The 19,656-nt window shown below is 40.2% G+C and overlaps 2 protein-coding genes across 4 annotated transcripts in view; both read left to right on the top strand.

Annotated features, from left to right (window-relative positions):
• The first annotated feature begins 1,025 nt into the window (after positions 1–1,025).
• The window catches only part of CPNE1 (copine 1), a 38,782-nt gene continuing 20,151 nt past the window's right edge, over positions 1,026–19,656 (top strand). Inside the window, exon 1 of one of the 3 annotated variants that reach the window (XM_010216696.2) lies at positions 1,026–1,110. Coding sequence is in view for 1 of the 3 variants with exons in the window: in XM_088536073.1 (XP_088392199.1) it covers positions 5,688–5,705 (18 nt within the window). In the remaining 2 variants the exon portion in view is untranslated. The other 2 variants (XM_088536074.1, XM_088536073.1) reach the window with 2 other exon arrangements.
• Positions 5,540–9,895, top strand: RBM12 (RNA binding motif protein 12). The gene has a single exon (XM_010216695.2). The coding sequence runs from the start codon at positions 5,540–5,542 to the stop codon at positions 8,177–8,179; it is 2,640 nt and encodes an 879-aa protein (XP_010214997.2). The 3' UTR covers positions 8,180–9,895.

The raw sequence follows: 19,656 nt of genomic DNA, 5'->3' as shown, positions 1-19,656 counted from the left end.
TCCCAAGAGATCTGTGAACGTCTGCCTTCATGTTAATCCTTTCTGTTAGAGAGTTTGTGGATGTGGATGTTTGCTACTGCTTCTTTCTGTAAGTTCACTTTGTTAATAATGCTTATAACAGAAAATTGTTTGGGCTTTGTGAAAGGGAGGTGGTTGTTCTTAGTGTGTCGTTCTGTTCTGGATGGTTTTCCAGAGAAAGAGATTGGTGGTATAAGATGGTCTGCTAAGCAATGAAAGGACAAGAGGTTTCCCATCCCCTCTTTAAATAAGAAACTTGTGTGTTTTTCCTTGAAATATCTAGCTTTCTTGTTGGGTCGTATTCCCAGAAAGATAATTTTAATGCTCTCAAGTATGAAAAAGGTTTTGGATCAGGAGTTGCATTATAAAATGGCAGATTACGAATGTTAAGGTGTTATTTAAGTGAGGAATTCTTACTGTATGCTGTGTTGAGGTGACTGCTAGAAGTGTCACCGGTCTCTAGAGCTGGCTGTGAAATGCAACTTTGTTTCAGCAGTTCGGGTAACACTGGAAACTTGGAAAACTGTTCCTCGGCAACTGTTGGGAGTTTTCTGGTTTGTGGCTTTTGGTGTTGCTTTGTTCAAGTGAGAAGATACACAGTTGGAGGAAGGAGTATTATTTGTGCCAGTTGGCAGAGCAGCGTTTTGTTAAAATCCATATTCTTAAGTATTTGGTTCTTAATTTTCCTTTGAAAGTTAGTGATTTGTTCAGCTATTGGAAACGAAGCTGGGGGGAAGAAGAAGGGTGCTTTGGGTGTTTTCTAGTTCTTTTTCGTATTCTTTTGGGAAGACATTTATGTTTTGAAACAGTACCAGAACTGCAATGCAATCGTCGAAAAATGATGCACGTATCCCATATTAGAAAATGCACTCTTGCTTTCTTCGTTGCAGTATGTTTCAGTGCCTTGTGGTGGTCTCAGGACTGAACTGAATAAACAGTTCTTTGTGGACTGTTACTGCTCTTGTGTTGCCTGCATTGATTTTTGCCTCCATTTATTCTTTATTGCAGTCTAAAAGTTGGTTTTAATTGGTTGCCCACAGGATTGGCTTGGCTTCTGCTACTTGTTAAGAAAAAAAACATCTGTCTTTGCAGGTAAGAGACTTTGAATTGAAGATTTCTTTTTATACATATTGAATATATAATTAAGACATATTTGCAGATTTTGGAATCCCTGAATTGGTGTCAGAACGGCTGGGTCAAATAATCTGTAGTTTCTCTTTTTATTTGACTCTCCTGTGACGGTGGTTCTGACCACCTTGTTCTTGTAAACAGAATTTTCTGCTAAACTAATGTCTCGTTGTTTCATTAGCACATGGTAGTCCTGAAAAATCTCTCAGTTTCTTTGCCCTCTTTGAAAATGTAGCTATTTTGTTGCAGGCCACAGATCTGCCTGTTTCAACTATTGAAGGGTAAAAGTGTATAGTAGTTGGTTCTAATTAGGCTTGCAGCAGTTAAAGGATCATGCATAGCCATCTCTGAGCTAATTTGAAGCTATGCTAATCCAGCAGGTTAATTTTAGCCTTTTCCAAAAAAAGCCCCAGTGTTCTGCAGTTCTAGCTATTGCTAGACAGTCATGGCCCAGATGCTTTAAATTCCTCCTAGAACACCAAAGTTATTATGGTTTCTAGTCTTTAAGGAAGAATTGCCAAATATGTTGTGTGCATGTACTGTGTGAGTACTGTGGATTAACACTCTCTAGGATTAGGCTGAGTCTTCTAAACTTGTTTTAACTTGAGAAATGTGTATGCCTTAAAAGGCTATCCAGTGTTTCCTGGTTTACCGTTCTATGCATATGACCCAGTTCCTGCTTATTTTACTCACCAATACATGGATGGAAGAGAAAACATTGTTCCTTAGTGCTGTAGACTCTTTTCTAATGTAATATCATTGTTTCTGAAGATGTGGTTATCAAGATGGATAAATGGGCTTTTAAGGATTATTGAATGACTTGAACCAGATTGTTTGTGGCAGGTCTCTAGTTTTCCCTTGCGGTCTCAATGTGATAGAGTATATGGTTTAGCTGTAGTATAACTTTTGATTTTTATGCTTTCTGTCTCTTAATAAGTGTTCAAAAATACCTCCTTATTGAGGAGAAAACCCCTGAAAGCATCTCTAACGACCCAACAAAAAATCTCCAATGTACACTTAATAGGCATGTGGCTTGCTTGGTGCCTGAAGTTAATCTTGCTCCTTTATATTAATCTTTTACAAATTAACACTGAAATATGTGAACAGTCTATGCTTTTCCATTAGCTTGAAAATTTTATTAGGCTGTTGTCTCCTAAGTGCCTTTTGAAAGAAATCTAACTTGTGAGTGCTTAGGGTGTGAGATTTGGTCCTGTTGTTGCACCACTCAAGTCTTCTTTTTTTTTTTTTTTTTTTTCCCCTCAATCACAGAGACCAAAGTTAATACTCTGTTAAATCACTGAGAGTCTGAGTAACTTTGAAGCAATTTCCCTTTGAGTTGACAAATATTTCTTGCCAAAACACCTGATGAGGTCTTTTAATTTTTTTTTTTAATACCCTGCTTACTGTTAGTTCTTGCTTAATATCAAGCACTTGATTAGAATCATGGATGGACTTAGTTACACTGAGGTCACTGTGGCCAGTTTTTCTTGCAACTGTATACTTTAAGTGTCTAAACAACAATTTCCTAAGATCTGAATAGCATACTTAGCAAAGCAACTTTAAAATATCAAAATATCCTTCAGCATCTCTAATGAAATCTTGAATTAAGAGCAGAATTGAGATAACTTGCATTATCTCAAAGTTATATAAATTTTCAAATGCTTTTTTTAAAAAAATTATTTATTTGTGGCTTTATCTATTAGTTTTCTTCTGGACTACATTCACAGAATCATTAAGAGGTATGCTCACCTGATGGTCTCAATTCTGATAAAGAACACTCATTCTCAACCAGTAGATCTGAGCAGAAAAACTTCCCCAAGTTGCCTCTGTTTAACTAATGGCCATATCAGATTGTCCTTAGCAGGGAAATGACTATGAATCTCCATTTTGCAGTAGAAAATTATACTTCAGGAATCAGATATCATAAGAAGAAATGAGTCTTAGAAATTTTTTACAAGTAGTATAAAATATGCAAACATCTTTGCTTTAAAATGATTTTTTATTTAAATTACTTTTTATTTTAGTTTTCAAAGCATAGATACAGTAGCTGGGATGCTTTAATCCTGTTCACTTGCTTTAGGATCATATAATTTGAAACCAATCCTGTAGCATAATGCACCAAGTTTATTTTGCAGTGTCCTTTAGTACGAATTACTTAAATTTATAATGTTTAATTTTTAACTGTAGTTTCAGAGATTGACAGTAGTGTTGGGCAAATTTAAAATAAAACTACAAGACCATTTTAAAAATAACATAAATTTAAAACAGTGCAAATAGTTTAAAATGCTTTCTTAGGGGTATATGTATATATAGCATAGCTATTTCTTTTTTTTTTTTTTTTTTTTTTTTTGACATCTAGGCCATTTATTTTGCTGTTGGAAAATGATTAAGGAGCAAGTTTTGTTTTAATTTAAATGAAAGTGTGCTTAGAAGAGATAAAATGCACTGGTTTTCTTTTGTTTTCTCCACAGTTTATTTCTTACCAGGAGATGGGAAACTTGCACTCTAATAAAAGCTTAGCATATGTTTTCCTTTCTGCTGTTGCCGTTGTTGGTGAGATAGGAGTTTTCTGAGTGGTGGATATAGCTACATTTTCATATTTTCTGTGTTCTAATAAGGAATTAGGCGTTCATTTACAGCAGCTAGAGCAGCATAGCTGACACCTTGCCAATGGGCTTCTCTGCTCGTTGCTTGAGGGAGAAGGATCATCCATGCTTACCTACCAAGTGAGATAATGCCCTGTAATACCCAGCATGTTTCATGGGGAGATTAGTGAATGGAAGAGGTTAACTCTGTTTTGAGCAACAAAACAAACTATGTAACTACCCAGTTTAGTAATTTCAAGTTCCACCATGGCAGCAAAATAATTTTTTTTTTTTCATAAAAGTCATAATTACTGTTTTCATTAAGTATAGAATTTAACCTGGTTATATGGCTAAACTATTGCACAGTGGCTTTACCTGGTCGTTTATGACGTCTCTAAACTCACTGGAAAAGCTGGGCAGGCAACTGGCTAGATTTGACTCTATGCAGGGATATAATGCTGAACTGAATGTGGAATGTGGGATAGTTAATGCCTGTAGTTGGTTGTGGTGCACTGCCTTCTGGCATTGCGGTGTGTCATCTAGTTCATCCTTGATTTCAAGTGCCTAGTAAGTATTTTAACATATGTGACAATGGGAGCCTCAAAGGTCTTCCATACAGACTCTGACCTGGTTGGTACTTAAGGAAGTGAAGAAGTTTTGGGGAAGAAGTGGTTCGGGTGAAATAAGGTGCTGCTGCTGACTGTTGAGGATAAAGGTTGACTTTAATGGGTGAACTGCGCTAGTATTATGACATTGTCAATCATTGCTGAATGGTTGTCAAGAAAGTGAGAACTGTCTACATTTGTGTTTGTTGTGACTTTCTGGTGTAACCTCAGGGTGGTCTTTAGAGTGTATACTGGGCAACTTTGATCAAGACCTAGCTGTTCGAATTTAATATTGGGCTGCCACTAACCTCACCTAACTGAAGAGGTGAAGTAATTTACTTGTGCTGGAGATTGAAGGTGTTACTAGACAGAATATATACAGCTCTTATAATACTTTGTCTTTAAGACTTTCAAAATCTAATAAATTAAAAACAAGATATTTGGCTAGACTATGACTAGGTGTTTATCTACTACAGGCAAGGTCTATATCCTAAAGTCACAAAATGGCTGGGGTCAGTTTATAACTGTTAATTAACTCTACTGTCACCTCGTCCTCTTGTCTTTGCTAGGAGAAAAATGTAAGATCATTATTATCTAAGTGGCCCATCTAATGGTGTTTAGTGATTCAGAGCGTCACTAGTGGTGAATAATGGGTTTCAGTTCATAACCTCAGTCTTCTTTAGCTGACATATGCTAATCCCTTTCCAAATGAGAAAGAACTGTTTATTGCCTGTAGGTGTACAGACTTTTGGCAGTCACTTTGCCAGGTGCAATGGTTTTCTTATCAATGTATGGTAATTGAAATTTATCTGCTTAGCTCAAATATTCATTTTGTTTATGTTCCATTAATTACTGAACTATTGATATAATAGTTCTAGTTTTGCTGTCCTTTTATTTTATTTCTTTATTTATTTCTTCCCTGACACTTTGAGGTTTCAGTTTAACAGTTTATTTGGGAATTTGCAGTGCAAACCTTATACTAATTGTGTTGGTAAATGTTTAATACTTGGATCTGTATGAAGTAAGCAGACATGAATAACGAACTTGGGATCTAAACACGCTTAATCTTTGTAAGATATTGTTAGGGGTATGTAAACCAATATAGTAGATGGTGTCTGTAGGTAAATGCATGGTGTCATAATCAGTAGTCTGACATAGCCGTTGCCTTTTCTCATCTGCAGGTGTGTGTTGTTTCAGCGCAGCATGGCTGTGGTCATCCGCTTGCAAGGTCTCCCGATTGTGGCGGGGACCATGGACATTCGCCACTTCTTCTCTGGATTGACCATTCCTGATGGGGGCGTGCATATTGTAGGGGGTGAACTGGGTGAGGCTTTCATCGTTTTTGCCACTGATGAAGATGCAAGGCTTGGTATGATGCGCACAGGTGGTACAATTAAAGGGTCAAAAGTAACACTATTGCTGAGCAGTAAAACCGAAATGCAAAACATGATAGAACTCAGTCGTAGGCGTTTTGAAACTGCCAATCTAGATATGCCACCCGCAAATGCTAGCAGGTCGGGACCACCACCTAGTTCTGGAATAAGTGGAAGGGTAAACTTGCCTACTACTGTACCTAACTTTAACAATCCTTCTCCTAGTGTAGTAACTGCTTCTACTACTGTGCATGAAAGCAATAAAAACATATCTACATTTTCTACTGCCAGTATGGGGAGCGCACCTCCAAATCTTGGGAGTACCTTTGGTAGCCCAACATTTAGTTCAACTATACCTAGTACGGCATCCCCAATGAACACCGTACCTCCTCCACCCATCCCTCCTATCCCTGCTATGCCATCTTTGCCACCAATGCCTTCTATTCCCCCAATACCTGTTCCACCTCCTGTACCCACACTGCCTCCTGTTCCACCAGTTCCCCCAATACCCCCCGTGCCTCCCGTGCCCCCGATGACACCTATACCTCCCATATCAGGAATGCCTCCTTTGAATCCTCCACCCGTAGCACCTTTGCCCACTGGAATGAATGGGTCTGGAGCAGCAGTGAATTTGAACAGCGGCTTGAATCCATTGTTTATGGGTCCCATAAATCCTGTAAATCCTATCCAGATGAATTCTCAAAGTAGTGTCAAGCCACTTCCTATCAATCCAGATGACTTGTATGTCAGTGTTCATGGAATGCCCTTTTCTGCAACAGAATCTGATGTGAAAGACTTTTTCCTAGGGCTCCGTGTGGATGCAGTCCATATGCTGAAGGATCACGTAGGTCGAAATAATGGAAATGGACTAGTTAAGTTTTTTTCACCTCAAGATACATTTGAAGCACTGAAGCGAAACAGAATGCTGATGATTCAGCGCTATGTTGAAGTTAGTCCTGCAACAGAGAGACAGTGGGTGGCTGCTGGAGGCCACATAACTTTCAAGCAAACCATGGGTCCCTCTGGGCAATCGCATCCTCCTCCGCAGCCTCATTCTAGATCCAAATCTCCTAGTGGACAGGAAAGGTCACGGTCAAGATCTCCCCGTGAGCAAGGTTTCTGTGTTTATTTGAAAGGTCTTCCCTTTGAATCGGAGAACAAGCATGTAATAGATTTTTTTAAAAAGCTGGATATAGTTGAAGACAGCATCTATATAGCTTATGGACCGAATGGGAAGGCGATTGGAGAGGGTTTTGTTGAATTCAGGAATGAAGCTGATTACAAAGCAGCTTTGTGTCATCATAAGCAGTATATAGGGAATCGTTTTATTCAAGTTCATCCTATTACTAAAAAGGCGATGTTAGAAAAAATAGACCTGATTCGTAAAAGATTGCAGAATTTCAACTATGACCAGAGAGAAATCATGCTGAATCCTGAGGGAGATCCAGGTTCACCTAAATTATGTGCGCATATATCAAATATCCCATACAACATAACGAAACTGGAAATCCTTCAGTTTCTAGAGGGACTGGCAGTAGAAGAAAACTCTGTACAAATTCTTGTTGATAACAACGGGCAGGGTTTAGGGCAAGCACTGGTTCAGTTTAAAGCTGAAGATGATGCTCGTAAAGCAGAGCGTTTGCACCGTAAAAAACTGAATGGAAGAGATGTTGTTTTACGTTTGATTACTGTAGAAGAAATGAGAGAAATTGAGAGAAACCCACCGTCTCAAGGGAAAAAGATACTGAAAATGCCAATGCAAGCAAACGCAGCAGTGCCGGGAGCCCCGAGTGCTGGTGGGGATGAACATGCCTTCCTGGGGGGAAGTTCAAAAGAAGCAAACAATGGTCCTCCGTTTAATTTTCCTGGTAACTTTAGTGCCTCTAACACGTTTGGTCCCCCCCTGCCGCCCCCTGGAATAGGTGGCTTTGGTGATTCCAGACCAGGAATACCTGCAGTCGCAAGTAGCGGTTTGCCTGGTGCAGCTATTGAGGTCCCAGCTTTTGCAGGTGGTCCTGGTAATTTGAGTGGACCGTCAGGTTTTGGAGGGGGCCCTCAGAGTTTTGGTAACGGTCCTGGCAATTTAAGTGGACCCCCCAGCTTTGGTGGTGGCCCTCCAGGCATTGCAAGTGGTCTCGGACACCTCAGCGGACCTCCAGGGTTTGGGCCTGGTCCGGCAAATATACATATTAGTGGCCCCCCAGGTTTTGGAACAGGGTCTGGGAAGCCAGGACCAACGGTCATTAAAGTGCAAAATATGCCCTTTACTGTTTCGGTGGATGAAATTTTGGATTTCTTCTATGGTTACCAAGTGATCCCTGGTTCAGTGTGCTTAAAATACAATGAAAAAGGCATGCCCACAGGAGAAGCAATGGTTGCATTTGAGTCTCGCGATGAAGCAATGGCAGCTGTTGTTGATTTAAATGATAGGCCTATAGGCTCTAGAAAAGTAAAACTTGTTTTAGGGTAGCTGTTAATATGAAGTAGTTGTAGAGTAGATACTCATAGTGTTGTGATAAATGCATCCAGATTGGTTTTTATAGTATTTCCAGGATAGAACCTGTGGATTGTTTAAATTGTAAAACAGATTTGTTTTGATAAGACAGAGCACTGGGTTAGCTCTTTACAGAAGAAACACTGCAAGGATAGATATGCAGTGGATTTCCCAGTACAAATGTGTGGAGAAGCTAGACAGATTCTTATTCACCATAGAAAAAGTTTGGTAAACTATACTGGACACAATGCTTATCAAGGAATCTAGATTGGTTTTATGTAGCTTTGGATAAGGGAAATAGATGAAGTCAGTGAAGTTCTTTAGTGGGTGCTCTTGCAAGCCATTGTAAAATAGATAGCTATTTCTAGATTTGGTTAAAAGCTGGCTGAATTTGCTTTGTTTACAGGTCAAAGCTTTGTTTAAAGTTCTGATTTTACTCTGCAACTGAATGAATTCTCAGTGTACACAGATTGTTTTGTGTATGTATCTTTATTTTTTTCCAAGATTCTCACTGTATGAACAGTTGAATTATGCCCATTGCTGATGTGTCTACCAAACTAATTCCTATAAGTATGAGCAGAATCGTTCTGTAAAATTCAAGCTGTTCTTTGTGGAATAACCTTTAGTTATTTATATATTGCAATTATAATTGTGCAGAATAAGACTTTTGCCACAAGTATAGCTAACCTCAGACATTATCATATGAGTTTTATAGTACACTTATAAAACTTTTGCAGTAGAAGTAACAACTTTAAAAAAAAAAAACTCATCATTGTTTAAGTAGCTTGATTTGTTAGGATTACATGAATCGGTTGGGGTAGGACCTTTGACACTAGTTCATATTGATGTTGTATTTTTCATGTGTCTTCTGACTCCTTGCATAGAATCTCTGTTAAGAGAACCAAAGTGGTGATGATTGGTAGAAGATTGGAGTCCAGCAAAAGTTTTAATTAGTTTATGTACGAAAGAAGGTTTTATCTTCAGCAACTCTGTTGTAGATTACTGCTATGAGTGAATTCAGAGATAAAATTTATTTTTCTCCAAAACTTGAAAATACTGAGTTTACTATATATTTTTGCAATAAACTTGTGATGTTGTTTATTCAAAGTCTGTAAAGAGTTGCCATTTTCTTTGCTGTGCAGTAAAACCTTTCATGGAAAACAGAATTGGAAAGGGAGTAATTAACACAAGTGAAAAGTAGAACTCTTTGGTTCATCCTTGCTTGGCTTATGGTAAATTTTAAGTCTTGAGCATTGCCTGAAAAAAAAAAATCCTGCTATTCCCGGCAAATCATTGTACTTAAACATAGTAATCTTTAAACCATTTTGTTTTTTGGACAAAGAAAAACAGTGCCTTTTGGTGTTGCATATCATGGAACACTGAAGTGTTTGGTCAGGCAAAATTTAGAGGTGCAAGTGGCAACAGTTTTATTCATGTGGCGTGTAGGAGAGATTTGCAAACCTGTGCAGCACTACATCCTGAGAGGATTTCACAGTACAGGACTATTGGAAGGATTGTATAAAGGTGTACTTCAATAAAGAGGCGGTCGCATTACACAGATGCTTCTGTAATTCATTAGCTTAAATTTGTTTTTGACAGATTACTAGGTGGTCCCGACTTTGGAAAAGTAATGTGATTTGTATATACTGTTTAAAATTAAGCCTCCTGTTAATAAAACTGTCTGTCTCTGAAGCTTCATGTTATGCGTTTCAACAGTCTTTGGGAGTAATATTTCAACAGCAGATCTTTGTTTCTTTTTTTTTTTCCTTTGCAAGTCTGAAAGTTTTCTTCCTGATGTCAGAAAGATGTACGACTAGGAGTCAAGCCTTTCAGTTTATTTTTTAAAAACTTGCTTTGTTTTTGTTTTTTTTTTTTTAAAAAAACAACTTTTATTAAAATTTCGTACTATATTGCAGTTATTATTTGGGTGCTTGTTTCTTCATGTTTCACATTAGAATAAAATTGCTGAAAAGGAAAATGTGGCTTCATTGTTCGCAGACTTGAAGATGTTAGTGCGTGTTGACTTGCCGAACCTGGTGATAACTGTTTCAAGTTGAAATCACAACGGCGCGTGCCTTGTTGTGAAACGTAATTAAATTACAGGTATCTGGAATTGGATGCACAGTTCCGTTGCTTTCTTTAGATTTCCCGTGTATCTTGATCCGTTGATAATGGATACAGGGTTATTAGTGCTTGGGTTAGACATGGCATGTGCTGTGAAATTTGCTTGAATGCCTGTTCCTTTGGACTTTCTAAAAAGTGCAGGTTTGTTTTGGAAATATTTCATTTTCTCTATGGTCTAAATATGTTTAAATCCTTTCTTTTTTTTTTTAATCTTCCTTTTAAATGTAAAGCAAGCCCTCCGTGTTGATAACATTGACATGGATGGGGGTGCCTAAGTGGAGTTTTTGGGATAGGGAAGGGGCTGTCCATCTTGCCAAGGAGCTGATGATCCTTATCTTCTAGCATGATGAATTAGGAAACATTCCTCGTCGAGAGTAGCCTCTTGGGAGAAAATAGGAAGCCATAGCACATTTGGAATGTAAGTGTTTACTCTCGAAAACAGTCATTGCTGTCCCAAATACTTGCAATTGATCTTTCAAGCATATGTAGAGAAAAAAGTCATTATTCGGTGTTATTGCAAAAATCAGCCATAAGTTCTATATAGCAACTCACTTCCTTGTTAGAAGGAACCTTAAACTGAAGGTTCATATGATAAACCATGAAAGATGCTGTTTGCCCCTGATGTTAACAGATTGTACTGCTAGTTTTGAGGAGAAAAAAAAAAGCTGTTTTACAGGTGTTTATATCTTTAAACAGCCTTAAAAAAGGACCCTTGAGGGGTCTACTGTGAAAGATACGTGAATGCCCTCTCTTGCACACCTCAAGGCTGCTTGCTAAAAAGAGGTAGCAGCAGGAGGAGCTGGCTGACGGGCGCTGCTTGAATTGCTTTGGCCTTGCCGCTTTGAGAGCGCCAGAAATTGACTTCCTGCCTAGTCTGGTCCTTCGGAACAATACTGAATTTCTTCAGTTTTGAAAAGTGGGTATTGGTTTATGTAATGAGCTAAGCCAATATTTTCTAGCCCTTTCTTAAGTGCTAGTATTTGAGTATCACTTGTAAAAGTAGCAAATGGCAAAGTGCTTTATTCGCAATGTCTGTTAAACACGTGTTTTGTTATATGCAAGATCAAGTATGAAAAAGATGAATTATTCAACAATAAACTTGCAACTTACATGAAAGGATTGCCACCAATGCAAGTACAATGTCTATATTTAAGTTTTTTTGAGTGGTTACAAGTAGATACACAAATGGATTTTGCTTTGAGTAGTACAAGGAGATTCTTTAAAACAACAGATGATATCAAGGCTAATTCTCTATTGGTGAAGAGTTGTTGCCACCTTTAAATGCAGATTTGAGTGGTGGTGTGAGGATTTGCAAGATTTAAGAAAATCAAGCCATTCCTCTTTTTATTTATATTCCTTTTATGGCAATAATATTTCCCTTAAAAGTCCATGCTCTGAATTTATTGCAAGTGGAGAAGATGATCAATGCAAAAAGCAGAGTTATAGTTGCAATGCCAGTTTGTATTAAATATATTGCTTTTTAAGGACATAAGTATTGACCTGTTACACTGAATTGTCCTGCCTACACTTAAGTTGTTGTTGCCCGTGGACTTCTTGGAATGCATGAAATGAAGAGCTTATTTCTCTGGGGCTGCTCTTACGCACAAGGGAGGGCAGTGTCTAGAAACAACCTCCTTGTCGCAGTGCTGGAGCACACAGTGGTGCCCTCACTGGAAGGGGTGATTCCGGTTTCTGTGTTTCCCTTGCAACCTCTCGCGCTGAGGCTCGGTCGGCCGCTGCGGTGGGGCTGGCGCCGCGCGCTGCACTGCCCCGGTGGCTGCGCTCCCGCTGTCGGCACCGTGGAGCACTGCTGGGCAGCAGCTGTGCCAGGGTGGTTCTCCACGCACGTGGATTTAGACCTCGAGTCAGAGGGTTGTGCTTTCCTGTTTAACGCGCAGTCTAGTACAAGCGAAAAAAGAAAAAAAACCTCAGTTCCTATCTCTTTTAGGACACTGCTTGAAAGGAAGCAGTCTCGAAGCAGGGCTGGGATATCAGGAAATGTTTAGTCTGCATCTAAAAAGGTTGTGGTAGAAGGTTGTGTTAGTTTGAGATGTACACAGACTAGTTTTCTGTCTCTCCACGTGTTTCAGATTTCACACAGTTTTAAATAAGAACTAAATAAAACAATACTAAAGTTTGTTTCTCTAAGCGTTTTTCAGAAACAGGACCGTGGGCCAGAAAGCAGCGTTGCCAGCTCCCTGCTGCCTTTGCCGCTTTGCATGTTCACTGATGCTCCCCTCTCTTCTGTGGGCTTCTGTTTTTATGTGGTTTTAGAAAACATGAGCTAGAGTTTGTGTAAAGAGTGACTTGTCCTCCCGGTGGAAGAGGACGTGAAACCCTGTTGAACGCCTCTGAAAGGCCGGGATGCTCAAGGGGCTCTTCCTATCTGGTTTCTAGTGGTGGGAGCTTGATTGTAGTTAAAAATTTGGCTTTCCCACAGAATGAAAGTCTGTCTTTGGTGGTGTGTCCTGGTGATTACGGTCAGTGGCTCTGGGTGAGCCTCCGTTCCTCTTTTCCTAGCCGGTGAGCAGGTAGGTATGCCGAGCTTTTGGTTTGATGTATTTATTTTTTTCCTGTATAGATGGCTTTCTGACAGTAATTTTCTCATGAGAGCTTTGCTCTGTGGAATATTTGGGGATTTCTCGTGCAGCGAGTGCTTCCCACCTTCCTGACTTGGGTGCTTTTGGCTCACGGGTATAAATATCAAATGGAGGGAAAAAACATTCTAAAAGTGTTTGTTTTCCCCCTTGCTCCAGACTGAAACAAGGTGTCAGGTGGATGCTTTAGTTGTGACTTTTTAATTTGCTGGCACTCACGTGTGCATAGCTTCCTTTGTCAAGATTCTTCTCTCGTGTGTGTTCTGATGTGTAGAACCTTAAGCTCAGATGATCTTACCTGTTGCTCTCCAATATACTAAAATAAGCTTTCAAAATCAATGAAGGTATTTCCTTTCAGTTTGTTTTCTGTAAAAGAAATTCTGTCATTTTGTGTTTACTTTCCTCAGCTTAACTCCACTGTTCCCCACCACCACCTCTGGGGAGGCCTTTCCTTTACAATGCAGTTGACTGCATTGCAGTGAAGTTGACTGTTTTTCATTCACTGGATAATAAATTACTTCTGGGATAACTTTAGGAAATAGGGTGAGGGTGACCACCCTCTCCTCCCCTTATTACCTACTGGTGTTTTCCTTTGCTTAGGCAGCATAAGGTTGGGGAGTGGCATTTCCTTGCAAGTTTTTAAAATGGAAAATTTAGGACTGGACATGCTTGTGTGGGAATCGGGAATTGCTCCTGCCTGCAGCTCTCTTGGTTGGCCACATCTGGCTTTTTGGACCTGTCACTGCTTGTGGAAGGCTGGCGACCTTGCGAGATCTTAAGACTGTAGTTCTGTGGGTTGAACTAAACAAGCCATAGGAGAGCATCGCCATGAACTTTGGCCATCTTAAGGTAGGTCAAACTTTCAGCTGGCTGTTTCCTGTCTTTGGACAGTTTCAGTTCAAACATTGCTTGTTATATCTGTGTCTGTTCGTATGTAGATGCAATGTTGCTCTGCTTGCTGGTAAAAAGCTACTAGTCACAAATGAAGGCAGATTTTGGAGGAAAATAGAGGAAGGAAAATAATTTTTTGGAGAAAATAATTAGAGCCTAAACATTTCTTTTAGGTAATTTTGATTGAGTGTCCTCTCAATGTTATAAAATTGATAAGAGTTGTTTCATTTATGGGATGAGATTTCAAACATCTGTGTAGCAGCTGCTTGTTCAGATGCTGTCTCGTTGTGATGGGACTTGCTGCAAAGTGCTCCGTAACTTGAGTGTTAACAAAACTTGTGGAGCGGCAGAACCCAAGCGCTGCCACGTGAGGGTCCCGGAGCCCTGGCACGGGCTGCCCGGGGTGCCTGTGGAGGCTCCTTCTCTACAGATCTTCAAACCCGCCTGGTGCCACCCTGTGCCCCTGCTCTGGGTGTCCCTGCTGGAGCAGGGGGTTGGCCTGGATGGTCCCTAGAGGTCCCTTCCAACCTCAGCCCTTCTGGGATTCTGTGGTTTCACGGGAAGGTGGATGCAGAATACGGAAGGTCCTTGCTTGTTTGAACAGGATGCTTAACATGGAGATAAAAATGGTGGTTGTTTATACGGTTTCATTATTATGCAAACATTGCTAATAAAATGATGGTTCCTAAAAATGCTGTGGTCCTGAGGAAAGCTAAGTAACTAACGTGCAATTAGGCACTGGGAATCCCGTGAGCAGGGAAAGCCCCTTTTCCTAAGGCAAATGTGGAGCTCTTCAATATTATTAATTCAGTTCCCTGGAATTCTACAACTGCAGCATTGCTATAGAATTTAAGTCCAGGCTTCTCTTAATAAATGGAGTGTTTTTATAGCACTTAAAGCTTTCTATCTATGGACTTTCAAGAGTGTATGTATAAAAAAAATTAGCAATACAACTTCCCCCCTGCCAAACACACCTGCACTCGCCTCACCTCTTAAAAGCACCATAGATGCTTGCTAACCTGATAACTGATAAGGCAATGGCAGAACATTTTTGCACTCCAAGTAATGTAACGTGTGTTTTAACATTAGCAAAGTGGCCTTAGGCTTAAAGTTGAGGCAAGCTCAAGCTTTAATAAAAGAAAAAAAGACCAATGTGATGACTTAATAAATAATGTTTGCACTCTGAAAGCTTCAGCGCTGTGTTTGTGCGTGGAAATACAGCAGAATCAAACAGTGAGTAGCTAGTCCCTACTATGTTACACTCACTCAGAATGCGAGTTTTGACTTTGTTGGAATGTGTGATGCATTTAATGTCTCTAGAAGCTTGCTGTTCAGCCAAGAGCAAAGCAAAGTTTGAGCATGAAACTTCACTATGTTTTCTTAGATTTTTAATCAAAATTATCTGTGATCCAGTCTGTTTTAAGGTGTTGTTTAAAGACAACTGTGACATGACCTGCGTGTCTATATATAAAAGCATTTTGAAGAAACTAGATGCAGTAGTTGGGACACGTCTTAAAGCAAGTGTGACGAAAATTACAGATGCAGCACATTAATAGTGTACTGCACTGCGGTCCTTGATTTTTTGAAGCAGTTTTGTCCTTTGCACTCCTTTCGTTCCCTCTGGAGGACTTGCGGCACGTTCTGCCCTGCAAGCAATATGCCATGTGGGTGTGTGTTTTTTCTTTTTGTTTTTTGAAGAGCAGCAGATATTAATTGCCTGTTGCAATTATACGAGCAGCAGAAGGAAGTGTAGGGAAACTTAGTGTTTTCTTTCAGGTAGATGGCTTATGCTTTTAGCATTGAACCTTTCCTGTTGAAACCTGTCTCTAGTCGTGCCTGCAACTGTAATTTCGGACTGAAACATGAGCGGGTTTTCCGATAGTGATCAAAATGCTTCTGTTTAAACAGAAGTAGTAGTAAAGTACTTAAACTGGTGTAATATAAGTCCTAGTGTGAGCCTGCAGATAATGTAAGACATCTGTGAAATATAAACTGCTCAGTGCAGTGACTGGCACTTAACACGGCCGTAGAGTCATCCCTTAATTCGACTATCAGAAACAGCCATAATACAAAGTTCTGCCCAGGCCCTGGTGTGGCGTCACGAGCCCCTGCTGTCCCTGCAGCTCTGCAAAGGAAGCAAGGACCTGTTGTTTGGACTGTTTTTATAGAGCAGCCCATGCTCCAGGGTCACTTGTCTGTGTAAACTAGAAGCAGAAACGGTTCTAGTGATCTTTGCCAGGTCCCGCTGCTACTGCGTTTGCTGCAGATAAAAGGCCTATTGGTGAAGCGTCTGTGATGAGCAGAAAGTGCTGCCGCGCGCTCTGTCCGCTGGGTCGTCCTGCTCCCCTGCATCCTTCCGTCCCGCACAGGTAGAGCTTTAGTTCTACCTTTAGAACAGGAAGGAGTTCGCGTTTGTAACTTGATTTTGGGTTTCTTTGTGCCTCCTATTGGTCGTTACTCCAAGTCTTTGACTGAATGTATTGCAGTTCATGGTTAACATTAACATGGCTGTTGCACTTAGCTTGCAGCTATTCATCAAATACCCTTTTGATGCTGTTTCCTCAAAAAAGGACTTCATTGTCTCATTTTTTAAAGTTTATTTTAAAGTAGGTTGTAACAGATTTCTTGTTTGCCTTCATTCATCAATTTGTTGAGAAACTAAAGTCACTCCGTGAGAGAGTCTAAGGCTCACCGCTATTGGAATAGAGAGGTTTTCAGTGTCCTAACTTACAGAGGCCTGAATGCTTTCTCAAGAACGTGGAGGCACCTTTTATAGCCAATCAAGCTTTCTGACAGCAGACGCTTCTGGCGCGCTGGCTTGGAGTTATTGCAGGAGGTGCAGAATGGCCAGCAGACAGAGACAAAGCTCTCCAGGAAGGGCCGGTCTGCCGTCGCGAGAGCTCTCCCGCCGAATCCCGTCCCGAATCCCGCCGGCGCGCAGGGAGGGAGCGTGGCCGTGTCTCCCGGCCCACGGGCACCGAGATGAGCGGGTGCTTCGAGCTGGCTGGAGCCCACAGGTCGGACGGGTCGCTGGCGGGAGAGGCACGCGAGGCTGGCTGTCCCCGTGGCTTCCACGGGGCCTTGCCTCACACAGCCCTTTAAGAACTTCTATTGTGAGACGGAGTGGGGGAGAGGAAGAAACAATCTCTGAAAAATCTTCTATTAATTCTTTAATCTGCTTCCTTCATTGGAGGATGGTTTTATTTATTTTTGAGCACTTTTACCCAGCAGGAGATTAGGATGGAGAAGGGAAGATGTACATGCTGCAGTACCGAGGTAATTCAGTAAGTGGCTAATGAGCAGTATTATGGGGGTGGGAGTCTTTTAAACAAAACAACAACAGAAAGCCCACCGCCACTACCAACAAAAACGAAAAAACAACAACAAAAAGCTGAAAGATCGTGTTGGCTTTAGAAAGGCTAAAAGGACAGTGAATAAATTGTAGGAAACCAATATTTTTCTAAGCATTGCAAAAGCAAAATCATTTTTCCAGACATGGAATTTGCTTCTAGAACCTGTCTTAAGGAACTAAATTTTATTTTCAAGTGCATGAAGAAGAAAGCTTGGGTTATATAGTGGAAGATAAGGTGTGTATGGAAAGATCTCTTCTGCTTTGTCCTTATTGTTTTTGTAGGCAAGAGTTGTCACTATAATAAGAAATCCTGGGCAGTCCGGAGTACTTAACTTTTCATTAGCGAAGTGTGTGATTGCCAAAATTCTTTAATTTGAGTTCATTTGTTTACAACTACAAGAGTTGTGGTGAAATGTTCTGCTCACACTGTTCTAATTCTGAACTCATGCCGTTCATACAGTGTGTGCTGGTGTTGGCAGACATGCCTTGAAGTTTTGCCTTGAAGTCCCCTGTGTAATGTCATATGAAGGGGAACAGGTAAAACCACACAGACTCTAGAATGAGCAGAGAGTATCTGAGACTTCTAATATTTGGGAATGGGAGGAACTGGAAGAAAAAAATGCCAGGAAGACATTTTCTCAAAAATCATAGGAACATGGAAGTAAGGAAGCTTCCTTGTTGAAGTGTCTGCAGGTCAGATTACAGTAGTGTGTGGAACAGAGCAGCAAAAAAAAAATGGTGTAGTTTTCAGACTGTCTTTAAGGTATTCAGACACAGAAGTTGAGGATTGACCCATAATGTAGGTGATTTATTTGGGGCATGAGATAGATTCTTTAACTGTACCCGAAATGGGAATAGTTGGAGCTTTAGAATCCAGGTTCACTTGAGAAAGGTAAAGATGACGTTTTGCAGTGTAAAACAGTGTGACTGGGGTTATTAATGTTGAGGTGTTTGAGCCCCTCAGTTAAATACTTCTTTGCATTTCAGTAATAAATTTTTGTAGATTGTGTATTCTTCAAAATTTTTTTTCAATCACTTACATTTCAATAATAAATGTTTGCAGATGATTTGGATAAAGGGAGAATATGTAAGTAACTGAAAAAAATCTTACTTGCTGGAAAAAGCTAAGGAGCTGTGTTAGAATTGCAGGTATTACTCAGCTAAGCCAGTTGACTCCAAAACCCTAATTTGCTTTAAGTTAATCTTTCCTGTCAGCTGTTTTGATCTTCTGATTGTCAGTGTTAGGAAGAACTTTTAAATGAGTTTCTCTTGTGTGAAGCACTTGTAAAGGTAACTTTTAGGCTTTTGCCTTTATGACTGGATTAACTTTCATGTGTTTGTAAAATGTTTAATTACGATGGAATATTATTTGAAATAAAATCATAATGGCTAACAAGGCAGAGATGGCAGATTTGAAAGGCTGAGATGGCAGCCGAGTTGAAGTGCTGATCTTCAGTGACCTGATTCTCAAAGATTCAGAAAATCTGTGTGACGACATAGGTGTCCCAGGACACGGTGTATTTGGTAATCAATTGATGTTTTGGGTTTTTCATGCTTTTAGTGACAGAAATCTCTTATGGCAGCTTGCAAACCTGAGCTAGTGTGGAGAAAGTTTGCCTGCAGCTTGCGCATCGTACCAGTGTGCCCCAGACATGTGCAAGTGTTCCTTAACACTAAGTGAAAATACTACTCTTGTTCCGTTGCATTGTACGAGTTAATATGCTTTCCAAGCAAAGTTGATCGTTTAAGGTAGGCTTGATTTTTTTCATATATGCGTGTGTGTATATACATATATATATATGTATATATAAAGGCAGGTGTGTCATGTTCCAGCTTGTTCCAGAAGCAGTGTTTGGAAATACAAGATCGGGCTCAAGCAAAGTCAGATGTCAGCTCTGATGTTATCGGAGATGTTGAACTATCTGTTTGCAACCGGCCTCTCCGAAAGGAGGAGGACACGTAATAAGGATGGGCACAGGCCTGTATTAGAGCACTTGGGCCTGATTAAAAGGGAGGACACTGGTGATACATGAAAGGTGGATATTGGGCAACCTAGTGGTGAACTTGAAGGAGAAAGGTGTTGTTTTACTGAAAGGAGCACCCTCTATCTTGAGGAGGAAAAAGCTGCAGTAGAGAAGATGAAGTGATTGATGTCTTGGTTGTATTTTCTGCTGGATGTTGCAGTTTGATTTGTACAGTTTTTATGCCATGTTCGTGATGCCTTTCCTATCCTAAGTTTACTTTTATGATAATAAATGGGAGCTGCCCTTTCTCAGGCAGTTTTTGCTAGGCAGTTGGTAGAAGTGTCCAAACTTTGCTTTTGTCACTGAACACAGAGCATTTATACTAGTAGACCTTCTTCAGATATGAAAAACATAATTTTCCTGATGACAGCACAGCCTCAGCATTCATGGGGAGGCAACCCAAGAAGTTGATTTGGGTCATAACTTTTATGTAGTCATAATAGTTATAGGTGTGTATTTATTTAG

The sequence above is a fragment of the Tinamus guttatus genome, unplaced genomic scaffold, assembly GCF_059628265.1.
Source record: "Tinamus guttatus ecotype Peru unplaced genomic scaffold, ASM5962826v1 Tinamus_guttatus_pri_ptg000650l, whole genome shotgun sequence".
NCBI lineage: Eukaryota > Metazoa > Chordata > Aves > Tinamiformes > Tinamidae > Tinamus > Tinamus guttatus.
The sequence above is the reverse complement of the archived record's forward strand: the minus strand, read 5'-3'. Positions and strand labels throughout refer to the sequence as shown.

Bases quoted from the DNA above. Each gene is read 5' to 3' on its own strand.
- RBM12 (XM_010216695.2), top strand. From the start codon at position 5,540: ATGGCTGTGGTCATCCGCTTGCAAGGTCTCCCGATTGTGGCGGGGACC.